This window comes from Rhinolophus ferrumequinum, chromosome 25, assembly GCF_004115265.2.
Source record: "Rhinolophus ferrumequinum isolate MPI-CBG mRhiFer1 chromosome 25, mRhiFer1_v1.p, whole genome shotgun sequence".
Lineage (NCBI taxonomy): Eukaryota > Metazoa > Chordata > Mammalia > Chiroptera > Rhinolophidae > Rhinolophus > Rhinolophus ferrumequinum.
Genome location: NC_046308.1, coordinates 16546784 through 16561681, shown reverse-complemented (window position 1 = coordinate 16561681; position 14898 = coordinate 16546784). Strand labels below are relative to the sequence as shown.

Sequence of the window (14898 nt, the reverse complement as noted above, 5' to 3'; positions counted from 1 at the left end):
TTAGAGGATTTTGAGAAAGGAAGTGACAAGATCCACCTTACCTTTTTAACAGAACCACAGGAGAACAGATTGTTCACGGGCAAAGATGGAAGCAGAGCAAAGGGATGGCTTGGACCAGTGTGGTAACAATGGGGATGGAGCTAGTGATTGGATTCTGGTACATTTTGAAGGTATGGCTGGCAGGATTTGCCAATGGATTGAACTGGGGCGTGTGAAAGTGTAAGAGACTGTTAGCATGAGAACTGCTATCTTTAGGTCAGGGTTAACAGCCCCTAGCCTGAAACAACATAATTATAAAATTCCAGGATGTGGGCAGTTGCAGCATGGAGACTAGAAGTTCTGTAGCTTATCTTATACTCCTTATAGCTATGCAAGTCCTGTAGCTTATCTAATACTTCTGGTCTCCTTGTCCTGTAGTAAATCTTATACTCTTTGAAGCCATGCAAGTTCTGTAGCTTATCTTATACTCCTGGTCTCCTTGTCCTGTAGTAAATCTTATACTCTTTGAAGCCATGCAAGTTCTGTAGCTTATCTTATACTCCTGGTCTCCTTGTCCTGTAGTAAATCTTATACTCTTTGAAGCTATGTAAGTCCTGTAAGTTTATCTAGTACTCTCTGAAGCTATGGAAAGCCTTGAAAATGCTATATAACCCCTTGGCTTTAAGTGTTTGGGGTCCTTGTTAAAACCCGCTGCGTCGGGCAGAGACTCGGACCCCAACTGGCTGGAAATAAACCTCGCTGTGTGACTTGCATTATTGTGCGGGTTCTCTGTCTGTCTGAGGGGGACAATTCCGGACCTTAACAAAAGAAAGAGGACAGTTATGGATTATTCCTGCAGTTGAGCGTACTTTCGGTTTGGGGTAGATTCTGTTTGAGACGTGCATCTGTGGAGTAAACAATTGGATGTTCAGGGATGAAGTTCAGAGGAAAGGTGAGAGTGGAGATAAGCACCAAGGAGAATTGGTCTCCCCACCTCTCCCATCACCTGTCCCAGACCCATTCTTAACCTCTCCCAGCCCAACAGCCCCACACTTTCCCCACCAGGGCGCCTGTCACAGGATATTGCAATTCACTATAGACTTGTCTGCCTTACCCATGCAACTGGGTGAAAGGACTTTGTGTGTCTTGTTTGCCATTTCCCAGGCCCTGACGCACAGTAGGTCCAAGGCAGATGCTCGTTTGAATGAATGGGATGATACAATGAAGGGTTAAAACTTACCGAAGTGCAAATGTTCCTAAACATGTCCCTCCCTTTTCTAAGCCAAATGGTGTTATCTTTTCCAGCAGGTTGTTCAGAACCCCACTCCTTCCTGTCTCTATGAGACTTATCTACGGCAGAGGAAGGTAGTCCCCCCAGAACAAGAGCCAGATGGCTATGGTTGTTAAGACAATCTATCTAATAAAGAACCAGGAGAGAGTAAGGAGCAGTGTGTGTGTGTGTGTGTGTGTGTGTGTGTGTGTGTGTTTAAGAGAAAGAGAGAGAGAGAGAAAGAGAGAGAGAGAGAAGAGAAAGGGAGAAAGAAATATCTTGCCACTCAGGTTGCAAATGGAATGGAAATTTATTTCTTTGTTTTAAAACTTTCTTTGGATGGGCAGCTGGATGGCTCTGTTGGTTAGAGCCGAGCTCTGAACAACAGGGTTGCTGGTTCAATTCCCACATGGGCATGAGCTACGCCCTCCACAACTAGATTGAAGATACCAAGCTGCCGCTGACTTTGCCGCTGACTTCTGGAGGGGCGGCTGGAGAGCTCAGTTGGTTAGAGTACAAGCTGTGCCCCCTGCAACTAAAGATTGAAAACGGCGACTGGACTTGGAGCTGAGCTGTGCCCTCCACAACTAGATTGAAGGACAACGACTTGGAGCTGATGGGCCCTGGAGAAACACACTGTTCCCCAATATTCACCAATAAAATTTTTTTAAAAAAGAAGGAAGAAAGAAAGAAATTAAAAAAACAAAAACAAAAAAAATTTTCTTTGGAGGGTAGAAGATGTGAAATGAGAGACTCCAGTGTAGTGTGTGTAAGAGAGAATTAGGGAGGGAGAAAACGAATAGAAGTTTTGCTAGGGGAGAGAACTGCCTCTCTCCGTGAATGGCTTAAAAAAAACAAACAGCTAGGAACAAGTTATCAGAAAGACAGCAATCATAAATATATGTGGGTTGAATAACAGAATGTCAAATTCTTGAAAAAATCAGGAAGCAAAAATGGACAAAGCTAAAGGGAGAAACAGATAAGTCCAAATCATGGTAGGAAATATTAACAGCCCTCTCTCAGTAATTGATAAAAAAAAAAAACTGGAAGGATATAGAAATATCTAATCAATACTATCAACCAGTTTGACCTAATCAACATTTACAGAACACTATACCCAATAACTGCTGAATTTAAATAATGTTCAAATCTATCAAAAAAAGAACATATGCTGGGCCATAAAATAAGCCTCAATTCGTTCCAGAATATTGAAATATTGAGTCTGTTCTCTGACCACAATGGACAGAAATAACAAATCAATAACAATAAAATGTTTAGAAAAATCCCAAGTATTTAGATAACATAACCCATGAGTCAAAGAAAAATCACAGGGTAAATTGGAAAATATCAAACTGAATGATAATGAAAACACATCAAATTGTAATTTGCGGGAAGCAGCAAATGCAGTCCTGGTAGGGAAATTCATAGCTCGAAATGACCTTATTGGGGGTGGAGGAAAGGGCCTAAGTTAATAACCCAAGAGTTTACCTTTAAAAGTTAGAAAAACAAAGAATGAAGCAAACCTAGTGTAAATAGAAGGAAAAAATACTAAAGATGAAAGCAAACCTCAGTGAAATAAAACAAAGACAAATGATAGAGGAAATTAACAATGCTAAATGTTGGTTCTTTGGAAGGATTAATAAAATTGAAGACCACAAGCGAACAGTAGACTTTTTATTACTTTTAGTTTTTCCTGCTGAATATGCACGCATGGACTGGCTCACACAGGTGTTGGGTTCACACGGGGTTACCGGGGGAAGCAGAGGAGAGCATGTAACAGTCTCCACAGCTCCTCTGTTCCAGACAAGCACACATTCACCGCTCACTGCTGGATCCTGCGGACACTCTGCACCTGGAAGGTCTGGGCATGAGAGCCCCACTCCCGGAAATGCTTGTAGTCGCCCGCGTGGTGATCACACTCCAGCACATACTGAAAACCTCGGTAGCCAGGAAACTGGGAGCAAACCCAGCTGGGAAAGGAAAGAGGCAGACTGTTACCCTAGAGAGACACGAGCATGGTGATTGAGACAGAGCAAAGGAACCCACACTGGAAACACAATTCCAGCCATCATGGCCTTCCTTTAGTGCCTGGAACATGCCCTGCTCTTTCCACCACTGTGCCTTTCGTCATGCTGTTCCCTCTTCCAGGAACACCATTCCAGCCATTCTTTTGCTCAACCAAGTTGTCTTTATCCTTTACGTCTCAGCTCAGTCATCACTTCATCGGGACGATCTGAGCTGTTCTCCAAATTCGGCCAAAGTCCCTTACTATACCTTTGGAATACTCATGTAATGAGGTAATCAACAGATTATTTGTAAAATGTCCCCCTTCTCCACCCAAAGTAAGCTGCTGGGTGTAGGCGTGTGTGTCTGGTTCGTTGTTATCTCCAGTGCCTAATACAGCGCCTGGCACAGAGGAAGTACTCAGTAAATGTTTGATGAATGAATAAATGAATGAATGAATGAATGAATGAGGACTTTTATTCTTTCCCCCTCCTTCCTTACCCAGAGGCACTTCTGGGTGCCTTTGTTCTTTCAATTCATTGAAAGGGCTGTTGTTTCAATGAAAGAAAAGGGCTATTGTTCTTTCAATTCATTGATCCCTATGCTGGCCAGAACTGGACAAGAATTGGTATCTTGTTTTCCGAGCTTCCACGTCCCTTTCTGTAAGAGGAAAGTAGACTCAAGAACCACAAGAGGTCCATTCTATTCTGAAACAACATAATTATCTGGTGGTATCTGAAAAAAATTGACTCAAAAGACCTACCTCCCACCTTCGCCCCGCCTACGGGGAGCCAAAGGGCACTGCAAACGGTGGCTTAAGTGTGTTTCCTAACTGAGAACCTCATACCTTAGCCTTCACCTGCCACCTCCTGAGTGAAAAGGGTACGAAGGGTGTCAGTCCTCGACTGGAAGCTGGATTCAGCCACCTACCAGCTGTTGGAATTGGAGAAAGTTGCGTAACCCACAGCAGGGTTATGGCGGGCCATCCATTCTCTGCTCTTCTGGTGACAGAGCCTGTCACCCCTCCCCCTCTCCGTCGATGTGGGAAAATGTTTGCTCTAGCAATAAGCATGTGACCAGGCCGAGCCAATCAGACCACCCTATTCTTGTGGGCATTGGTAATTGGTGCAGAGTTGAACACATGACCCAAGTTGGACCAATGACAGCCTTTCCTGGAATCTGCTGGGATCACTGAAAAAGACACTCTTTCCCTGGAGCTGGCTGAAACGTAAGGGTGAAGTTGCCTTCTTGTCTTCACATGGGAAGAGATAACTAAGAATAAAGCCACACTGAGGCAGACAGAACAAGAGGGGGAGAAGGGCAGATCCCTGCTGAAGCACCTGGATCCAGCTGTGTCTGAAGCTAATTACAGGGACCAATAAATATCCTCTGGACTTAATATCAGTTTGATCAGAGTGTCCATTGCTTGCAATCCCAGAAATTCGGCCTGATACTGCCCTGTGCCTCAGTGTCCTCCTCTGGAATGTGGGCATCAGAGCCCAAATGTCCCTAACACATCATTGTCACAGGAAGTGTCCCTACCCCGCCCCATATTTTCTCCTCTCCTGACAGGCGGAGCCTTGGATCCACTTACGCCCCCGATTGGACGCGGAAGGAGCCCACTTCATTGCCATCCCAACCCATGGCCTGGAGGGAGGGACAGTCATCACTCAGCTCTCCTTTCCTGCCTAGGAAGTTCTCTTGCTCGAAGATGGTCAGCCTCGAGTCACGATGGTTCTGCAGGCACAGGGGAACGGGGTCAGACCATCAGGTGCCCAGTTGGAAACCCAGGAGCCTCTGCTGGCCCCCACACCCTCCCTTGTCTCCCAAATCTGCCTCACTTGCAAACCTTTTGAAAGGGCATAAGGCAACTGGCACTAGAAACCTTAGAAGACGTATACTATTTGCCATTGCAGACATTTGTAAATAAGCTTTGGTGATAACAGTAAAAAAGAAGAAGGAGACAGAGAGGGGAGATAGAGAGAGAGAGGAGGGGAAGGAAAAGAGAGGAGAGGAGAGGAGAGGAGGGAGGGGAGGGGCGGGGAGGGGAGGGGAGGGGAGGGGGAGAGGAGAGAACAACTTGAATATTCAACAGAGGGTTCAAGTGGTTAAAACTGGGGTATTGTGCTATGGTTAACAGAAGGGTGCAGAGATCTGTGGTTCAAATCCTGCTGCTCTCCACTTACCAGCTGACTGAGCTCAAACATGCCACAAGCATTTCTGAGCCTGTTTTGTATGTATAAGGTGAAACTAGCCACATCTGCTTTTCAGAATTGTTTAGGGGGACTAAATGAAATTGAAGTTGTTAAACTGCGTGAAAGCAAGATTTGCACCTGTCAGAGTCTACCATGGGTCCCCATATTGGCACAAGGCTTGGGCCCGTTTGCAGAATGAATGAATAAATAAACCTATTCACACAATGAAATTCTAGGGAGCTATGGAAATGATGTTGTAAGTGAGATTTAATCACCTGGGAGGTTGACTGGGATATATTTGCCCAGTGAGAAAAGCTGGTTTCCAAGCCTTTACTTTGTTATGATTTAATTTTTATAACAAAATGATATGTGTATAGACAGAGATAGCGATATCAATCACTACAGGTATAATCTATGGAGAGCAAACAGGACCATAGGAAATCTCCAGGACGCAGGACGTGAACACTGGGCTTCTGTCTGAGAAGTGTGGGTATGAGTGATCTGTATTTTTTTGTTTTGTCATAGCAGTTTTTTTTCCTGAATTTTAGATGATAAATATGTGTGCCTTATGTGATTTTAGATCAATAAAAGTGTTTTTGAAGAAAAAAACGTACACCTTTCTGAGCCTCAGTTTTTTCACCTGTAAGATGGGGATAATAACAGTCCCCTCCCCCCATACTCTATAAACAGTGGCTAAAATATAAAATCAGGAACATTGATAATCAATCAGGAAAAAGAAATAGGACCCTTCCTCCTACCTTGCCCTGCCGTCTCTGGCACCCAGCTTCTCCTAGTATCCTTGAGTCATAAAAATGGGATACAAAGTCATAAAAAGGGGATACAGGGGTTCTCCTTATATCATAACCAAAATTTCAATGGGCAGAATTTTTGTGGCAGGTTCTATCCAGACACTAAACATTCCTTTTCCCCACAAGATAGGTTCCTATGGTCCCATTTCAAGATGCAGAAACTGAGGCTCAGAGAAGTGAAGGATTTCCGTGTTCCACAGCTTGAAGAAGTGACTGAGAATTTGAACTCTGGGATATCTGGTTCCCAAACCTCCACTGGAGGGGCTCAGGCCTCCCTGAGAGGAGGCGATGGCGGGACTCACAGCACAGGCCACAGGCCGGAAGGAAGTGAGCCTCTCGGCGGGGTAGGCCGTGTTGCCACTCCAAGCATCCCAGCATGGGTACTCGCCCCGCTCCAGCACATATTGTTGCCCTTGGAAGCCGGCATGCTCAAGCCTACCCACCTGTGAACAGAGTATAGCGAGTAAAAAAGTTAAGAGACCACTCACCCTGAGTTCTAGACCAATAGTTGTCATACAGGGGTGACTTTGCACCCCAGGGAGGCATTCGACAAGTCTAGAGGCATTTTTAGTTGTCCTGCTGGGAAAAGGCCGGAGGCGGTGTTTGCAAATGGCATTTAGTGGATAGAGGCCAGAAATATTGCTAAACATCCTCTACGACACAGGATAGTCCCCATCAAAACAAAGAAGTATCCAGCTCCAACTGTCAGTTGTGCCAAGGTAGAGAAACCCACCTTAGACCTAGATGCCCACTGATGTGCTGTGTGTTCCCCAGGTAGGGGAACTGCTCCGTGCAGCTGCGTGACAACCTTGCATGTGTCTCTGAGCCACACAGCCAAGGCTCGACCCCAGGCTGACCTATGCCTTGGTGGGAGTCCTCATAATTCTCCGGGAAAAGGAGGAGACAGGCAGTCTTGTGAGGAGCTGCCACAAGACCGTGTCTCACCCACCTCTCTGGTCCCCATGAGATACGGGACTTGCCACCCTGGAGGGTACAGCGCAGGCTATAGCTGAAGCATGGAGTGGCTCCCCCACAGCAGGGCACACCACTCCTGTTGTCATTCTTGGCCCTGTGATTTGGTGTCATCCTATGGGATAAGGGTGACAGAAGGCGGACACCATACTGACTGTATAAGCACAAGTCCTCACCTAACGTTGTTGACAGATTCTTGGAACTGGGGTGAGAGGACGTATAATGACACCAATTTTAACCACAGGCTAATTAATATACACAAGAGTTAAGTTTCTACAGCATTCCTCAATGTTATAATGAAACGACATTGAATGAAACATTATTCGAGGACCTGCCGTAATACACTGTCTGCATCTACATCCACTGAGCTTGTCGACTGCTTTCTGGTCCAATCTGTTGGCCTGCGGAACATATCCCTGGACAGGTCACTGTTCCCATCTGAGCCCCAGTTCCCCGCCTGGAGGAAGCAGAAGCTAAAAGAATGTGGACGCTGGTGAGAGATGCATGCATACCACCCAAGAGGACCTTCGTTGGCACTCACAGGCATAGCCTGAGGTGACTCCAAATCACATGGAGAGAACATGGTTCTCCTTTCAATCTACTTTCCAACGTTCTAGAAACTTTTGTCCAATATGGTAGCCACTGACCACATGTTGCTAATCAAATTTAAATTGAAATTAAATAAAATAAAAAAATCGGTTGTTTAGTCACACGAGCTACATTTCCAGCCCTCAAGGGTCGTATGTGGTCAGTGGTTCCGAATCGGACAGTGCAGAATATTTCCATCATTGCGGAAAGTTCTATGGAATGGTGCTGATCAAGAAAGTCTCAGTATGGTATTGATGTGTCCTTAATACCTCTCTACATCTCATTAATCTCTCTTTAAAAAAAAACATCATGCTCAAGCAGAATATTCAACTAAAGATGACTAGTATTGTTTTTGACTATGTTCCTGTATAGTTACCATCTACTTTTGGCGAGTGGTATTGGCTTTCAATTTATGCCTACGAGGATCATTTCAGACCCAGCGCTCGACTGTAAAGGTCTGTCCCTGCAGGCGGCCTCATCCAGTGGACAGGATCCGTCTGAATGGCGCCCCCTACATTTGCGCAGTGCACAACCTGCATAATCTTACACTGTGGTCCTGCACACTCCCCAGGACTTCAGACCCACGGAAGACACATCAGGAACTTAGAGCCTAGGAAGACAGGGCCTAACACATCTAAAAGTCCCAGCACCCCTCTCTAGATCCCCTCTTGTCTCCCCCACCCCGACTCAAACATCCCTCGGACTCACGCGCCACTCAGCACTTTCAAAGATCGCGCAGTCTCAAAGCCGACTTCCAGCACGCTGGGGCACTCAGCCGTGAACTCCTGCCGCCGGCCCTGGAAGCCCTCCTCGTCCCACACCACAATCTGAGAGAGAGAGGAAAGATGGAGACCCGCATCAGAGTCCTGTGCGAGGGGAGGTAAGATTAGGGGCTCACCCCAGGACTCAGGAGGGGGCGGGACAGGTAAAGTAGGTATTGCAAACTCGGATGCCTCCAGGGGCCAGGCAGCTAAGGTGGGTGAGGGCTGGGGGAAACTGGAGAGCACAGGCCCTGCGTTAAATGGGTGTCTCTGCTCAGCGCCACCTATTGTTGCCAGGTGAGAATGCCCGCCGACGTTGGGATTTTTCAACGGTCACTAAATCTAGACTTATCTGTGGCTCCTCCAGGTTTTTAAGAGCTGATGACAAATTTAAGGGTTTAAAAAAAACACACAGAGGAGGTCACAGAAATCATGCCCCAAAGACTGTGCAGTCACCAGTTTGCCATCTCTGCCAGAGAGCGTATCAGTTAAATTCCGGGACCAGAAGACCCAAGTGCAAACCCAGATCCCTATGTCCGAATCTGGGCAAGTCCCTTCCCCTCTATGAGCCTCGATTGCATCCTCTATAAAATGGGCCCTCAGAACCCCCCAGGGGTGAAGTGGGCATTCAATGGAGGTGAGATGGGGGTCCCCTGGAGCTGGGTTTGACCTGTACCCCCACTTCCCAAACACCCCCGTGCCTCCTCCTACCTTCCAGTGTCCCGCTGATTTGGTGCATTGCAGGGTCATGGCGCCCCCGCCTACACGAGAAGAACATAATGACCTTAGCCCTGACTCTCTGCATCCCCCTTGACACTGACGGCTCGTTTAGGCGGGGGTCAGCATCCAGATGTGGTCCCGATGTGCTTGAGCAAGGGGCACACTGCAGCTTTGGCCTGTCCATGTCCTTCCTTTCCATTTGTGAGCAGTGCCATCTCCTTTGGTTCTTTCTGTCACCACCTCGAAATTCACCCATTCTGGGTCCCATTGCCTCTGAGCCCCGCTCTGTGCTGGTTTATCTGCTCACTGCGGGCAATTTTCTGTGGCTGCCAGTGGATGGATGCGTCACCCGGGTAAGTGCCAAAGATCCCAGCTTCAGAGAGCATCCCCAAGACAGTGCCTGACCCAAAGAGGTGACTCCCACAGTGGAAATGGAGGCAGTGCTATGGGAATAATTGTGGGTGTAAATGAGGGTAGCAGGTACTGGTCTTGATGTCTGGGGCCTGGCCTGGGTTAAGATGAGGATGACACTCAAGATGACACAGTGATATCCCCAGGATGGGGACCTGGGCTCCCCTGCCATCCAGGATGCTCACCCAGAGCTCGTATCCCACCCCTTCTCCAAGCCTGGGACTTACCGAGATGGACCCAGAGAAAATGCCAGACGTGGGACCAGCCGAGTCCAGGCTCTTATAGGCAGGGAGGGGAGAGGGCCTCTGGGAGATAAAGCCCCGACTCAGCAAGTAAGCAGTGGGAACAAAAGGCAGCCCCAGCTGAAGCCCCAGGGGAGAAGTGTCAGCAACACTGGCTTCAGCTGGAAGGGAAAGGGGCGGGTGGCCTCTCAGGGATAAGCCACAAAGAAGGTGAGAGGAGGAAGATCTGCCTTAATCAGCTCCATGTGACCCTGACTAGTGCAGGAGAATGAGCACTAGACAAGGAGTCCAAAAACCTGGTTCTTCCTAGCAGTGTGACCTGCGGCACGTTATTTCGCCTCAGTTTCTGTCTATAAAACGGGACAAACTACATCACTGAGTTGTGATTTTACATCACATGCCTGGCACAGAATAAACATTCAACAAAGGCCTATGCCTTTCCCCCTTCCTACGCCCCTTCCTCTTCCAGCAGGGGCAATCAGGGTAGGCTTCCTGTTGGAGGTGCCATTTAAACTAGACTCTGAAGGGTGAGGAGGATTTGTACAAAGGAAGATGGAAGGAAATGCTTTTTCTAAGCAAAAGTGCACAGGTGGGAACTTGGGACACGTGCATGAGAAAGAGCTGGTAGCCCAGTTGGGCTGGAGTTCTGGGACCCTGAAGGGGAGCAGAGGGAGCCAGGCAGGAAAGGTGGGCTGGGCCAGAGCCTCCAGGGCCCACAAAGCCCAAAGAAGAGTCCAGATGGCTCTGTGGGCAGAATAAAGGAGCTGGTGGGTGCGCACGTGCTTTGCAAACTGTAGCCACGGTTTGTAGAATTTGCCCTGTGTACCCTTTTCCCACACGCCCACCCTCTGATTTGACCTAAAGCGAGCCTCACAGCATAGGAAAGAGCATGGCCGGAGACCAGACCACTCTGGGAGAAATCCAGTCTTGCTTCTAAACAGCTGAGTGACCCGGAAGATTTCTGATCTCAGCTCATGGCCAGTACCGTGGCAACATTCATCCTTCTGGGAGGGTTTAAAAGCAACCCCGTCAAACGCATGTCTTTGATGACGGGTTGCCTTGAAGATGAAAAGCGAAGAATGTAGCCTCTGCTGCCAGACTGTCTGGGTTTACATCCCACTCTTGCTGGCTGGGTAACCTTGGACGTGTTACTTCATCTCTTTGAGCCTCAGTTGCCTCATGTGTAAAATGAGTACAACAAAATGTAAATGGGGTTTTAGCCTAAGAGACACGGGTTGTAGTGAGGGGAAGCACGAACGACTCGTGAACAGCACTTAGAACAGCTCCTAGAGCATAAAAAACATCAGGCGCCTCCGTCATCATTCTCATCATTCTTGCAAATGATTAAAATACTGACTATTCATACAAAAGCAGGAGTGCATCGTTTTTTGGTTTGTTTTTTTTTTTAAGAAGGGCGCAGCTCACAGTGGCCCATGCGGGGATCGAACCGGCAACCTTGGTGTTATCAGCACCACACTCTAACCAACTGAGTTAACTGGCCACCCCAGGAGCGCCTAGTTTTAAGAGCTCAGGTTCAGGAGTTAAAAAAATGTGACTTCCCAACTCCATCTTACAGCTGAGGAAATGGGCTGAGAGAAGGGAAAGAAAGCTGCCTCAATTTCCTCGTCTGCAAGGAGGATTAATCCCAGAGACTATGACCCCACTGTCATAGTGAGGATTAGGGAAGCCAAGTCAATAATGGGCTCAGAGGGGAGCCCCCAGCATAGGGGGCCCTCTCCCACCTCTGCCCCATCCTTAACAGGTGGCCCATTGCCAGGGAGGACACGGAACTGCCCCAGACAGCCTGGCCTTGAAGCCAGACCTGTGGGTGGGCCCCCACCACCCACCAAACACCACCCACTGTATCTTGGCCCTGGTTCCAATGGCTGCCCCGTCCTGTGGTTCCTGCCCCCCTCCCAGACTTTGGCCCAGGATGAAAGCAAGGAGACTGGGAAGTGAGGGGGTGCTGGGTGGGGCTGGAGGGGTAGAAGAAGGTAGAGCTGGCCCCAGGCCATGGTGATCTCCAGGCAGAGCTGTGTTCCATGGGGTATCTGGGTCCCTGGAGCCCTGCAGAAGAGTCAGGAACCTATACAAATTCCCCTCCCCCACATGCCGGCCTGGGGCTGGGGCGTCAGGCTGCAGGCTGACCTGGCTCTGCCATTCCCTGGCTCCCTCAGCCCTGGCTCTACTGAGTTCACACCATGTGACCTTGTTGATGTCACTTGTTCCACCTGGGCCTCAGTTTCTCCATTTGTGAAGTGAGAGAATTGGACGATGTGACTGCTGGCCTTGGTTCCATTAGTCTGCTCTATTGTATCCGTCCTTCTGTCTCTCCCTCTGTCTCCCCTTCACTATCCAGTCCCCTCCCTGCCCCCTCTGTATTTCCGTCTCCATAGTGTCTTTTCCTGTCACTCTCCACTTCTCCCGATCAGGGTCCCCTTTCCTCTCTCCCCATCTTGGTTTCTCTATCTCCCCCTGTATCCCACCTTCCATTATGATCCACTGGTATGATCATTTAATCCCCCAAAATTGATTTAGGGCCCACTCTGTGCCAGGCCTCGGGGTGCACAAGACGTGGTAAAGTTTGGGGCCTCCCAGAGGAAGCACTGAGATGGGCAGACGTGTTCCTGGCCACCAACTCTGTCCCTGGGGTCAGATACAGACAAGTCGGAAAAGAATGGGGGAGGAATTTGGGTTCAACTTGGGCAGAGGAACAGAACTGAGACCTTAAATACTCAACTCACTGAGCCCAGGGAGATCCTCCTGCCCCAACGCCTATATCTCGAAGCAGGAAGTCAAGCCAAGGCCAAGGTCAGGCAGTGTGAGAATGAAGCATACTGGCCCCCAGACCTGGTCTGGTTCTTGGCTTTGCTCATCTGTGAAATGGGTATAATGAAAGTACCCAAAAGTTGGGTTGTCCTGGGGATTGACCAAGTCTGCGTGGGTAACATAGTGCTGGGCTTAGCCCCCAGGAAACACTCAGTGAGTGGGGCTGTGGATATTGTACCCACAGCTGCTTTTACAAAGCATTTTCCCATCTCCTATGCTCACTGTCACCTTCTTTCCTGTGTAGCATCCAACAGGGACACTTGTGTCTACTTGTAACTGCAGTCGCAGAGGTCCCGAAGAGTACAAAGTGACTGAGCCGAGATTCACGTCCAGGTTTCCTGCCTTCTCCAGGCTCTCCTTTTCCCTGCCCCAGAACTGGCAACCAGCAGGGACCCCATGGCCCCACGCAGGCTGGGGTTTTAGAGAGAGGTACCAGGGTAGGAAGCAGGTGAAGTCCCTGCTGATCAGGGTTTCTGCGGTGCGTGCTGGACTCACAATGGAAAGTGCTGCTCTCTGCAGTAACCCAGGCGAGGTTGGGGCCTCAGGCCCCCAAGTCCACGCCCAGGGCCTGCTGAGCCAGCTCCCTCTTTGTGCCACAGACCATAGGGCCTGGCGTCTGCTAGACTATAAAATGGGGGTCAGCCTCTAGTCACCCGCCCACCTGCCTGGCCCCCAGCAGGAGTAGCAGGTCCCCAGGTAAGAGGGAACCCACCATGCTGCTGAGAGCCAGGGGGGTGGGGAAGGGGAGAGGGGAGTCAGAGAAAGGCGGAGGCAATGAGAGCAATTACGGAAGAGAGTCAGAGAGACAGGGTAATTAAAGATGGGCGTGCAAAGAGACGGAGGGAGGAGAAAAGAGGGAGAGAGAGAAGACAGTAATAAAGAAGAGATAGGAAGAGATACAAAAAGAGCAAGATGCTGGGGGTGGGGAGAGAGAGAGAATGAGAGAATGAGAGAGAGAGAGAGAGAGAGAGAGAGAACAGGAACATCTCCCTAGGAAGGAATGAGTCCAGCTACCAGCCCAGGGGAATGCTGATTCACAGAGGGACATAGGAGGGTAAGCAAGAGCCTGGAAGCCGCAGATGTGGCCCAGATGTCAGGCCTGCCCACCGTCGGCAGTGCACCCCAGAATAACAACAGTCCTTCTCAGGGAAGGCAGAAGCAGATGGGGATCTGCAATCCGCTGGACCACAGGGTCTCAACCTGTGTGGTCAGGGGGTCCTCGAATCCCTGGAAATTGTCTCTAAAATGCAAGGGGGCATTTTTTTTCCCTGGGTTTAAAGACAAGGCATTCGCCCAACACTCAAGGGCGTTCGTGACTCCAAAGCAACAAGGAACCACTGAGACTGACCAGAGCCCTCTCCACCCAACGCCTACACAGCCACAGGCCTCATTTTAGAACCCCCAACATGCACTTAAGACGTCCATAGGGTCTCCTTGAGGCCCCAGTCCTAGGCTTGACTCTGCACCCACACACTCATTCCCGGAGAATGCCTGACGTAGTAGTTTGACTGGCAAATGAGACGGGACCTTGCATTCATTCCTTCTCTGAACAGATGTTAGATGAGAAGCCTGAGTGTGCCAGGGGCTCAGCCAAGTGCTGGGGATGGAAGGGTTAATAAATCGGCATAAGTAAACCACGGAGCATTTCATAACCCAGTTGCGAGGTCCATCTGCTCGAGCTGAAATTGGAGTCCTACCATTTAGTGGCTGTGTGGGCTTGGGCAGGTTACCTGCCCTCTCTGGGCTGCAGATGGCTCAGAGGGGATAAGACAGCACCTACCACTGCATGCCGTTAGGGTGAGAAACAGGTGAGTCCATTAATGCATGGAACGGAGCCCGGCATACCTACCATTCTCCCAAATGTGCCTTCTTACTGATCTGTGACTTCTTATTAATTGAAGCTGCACAAGCGGAAAAAAAAAAAAAAGTGTGATAAGTGGTGTGGAAAACTGCAGGGTGCGAAGGAAGGACATGGCAGGGAAATCGGGGGTAGGAGGGAGGGCACGGTTGGTGAAGGGATCGGACTGGTCAAAGGCTGGGAGGAAGGCCTCAGGGAGGATGGTCCCCAGAAAGGAAATTCTTGACTGGGCAGGAGGTAGGGCTAGAAAACTTCCAGGC

General features: G+C 49.1%; 1 protein-coding gene across 1 annotated transcript; it reads right to left on the bottom strand.

The window, feature by feature from the left end:
• Window positions 1-2948: 2948 nt before the first annotated feature.
• On the bottom strand, window positions 2949-14661 carry CRYBA4 (crystallin beta A4). Its single transcript, XM_033098132.1, is given in 6 exon segments — window positions 2949-3219; window positions 4848-4990; window positions 6560-6700; window positions 8522-8644; window positions 9290-9339; window positions 14630-14661. Coding segments are annotated over 5 exon segments (594 nt in total). The 5' UTR covers window positions 9329-9339; window positions 14630-14661; the 3' UTR covers window positions 2949-3071.
• Between the last annotated feature and the right edge of the window lie 237 nt (window positions 14662-14898).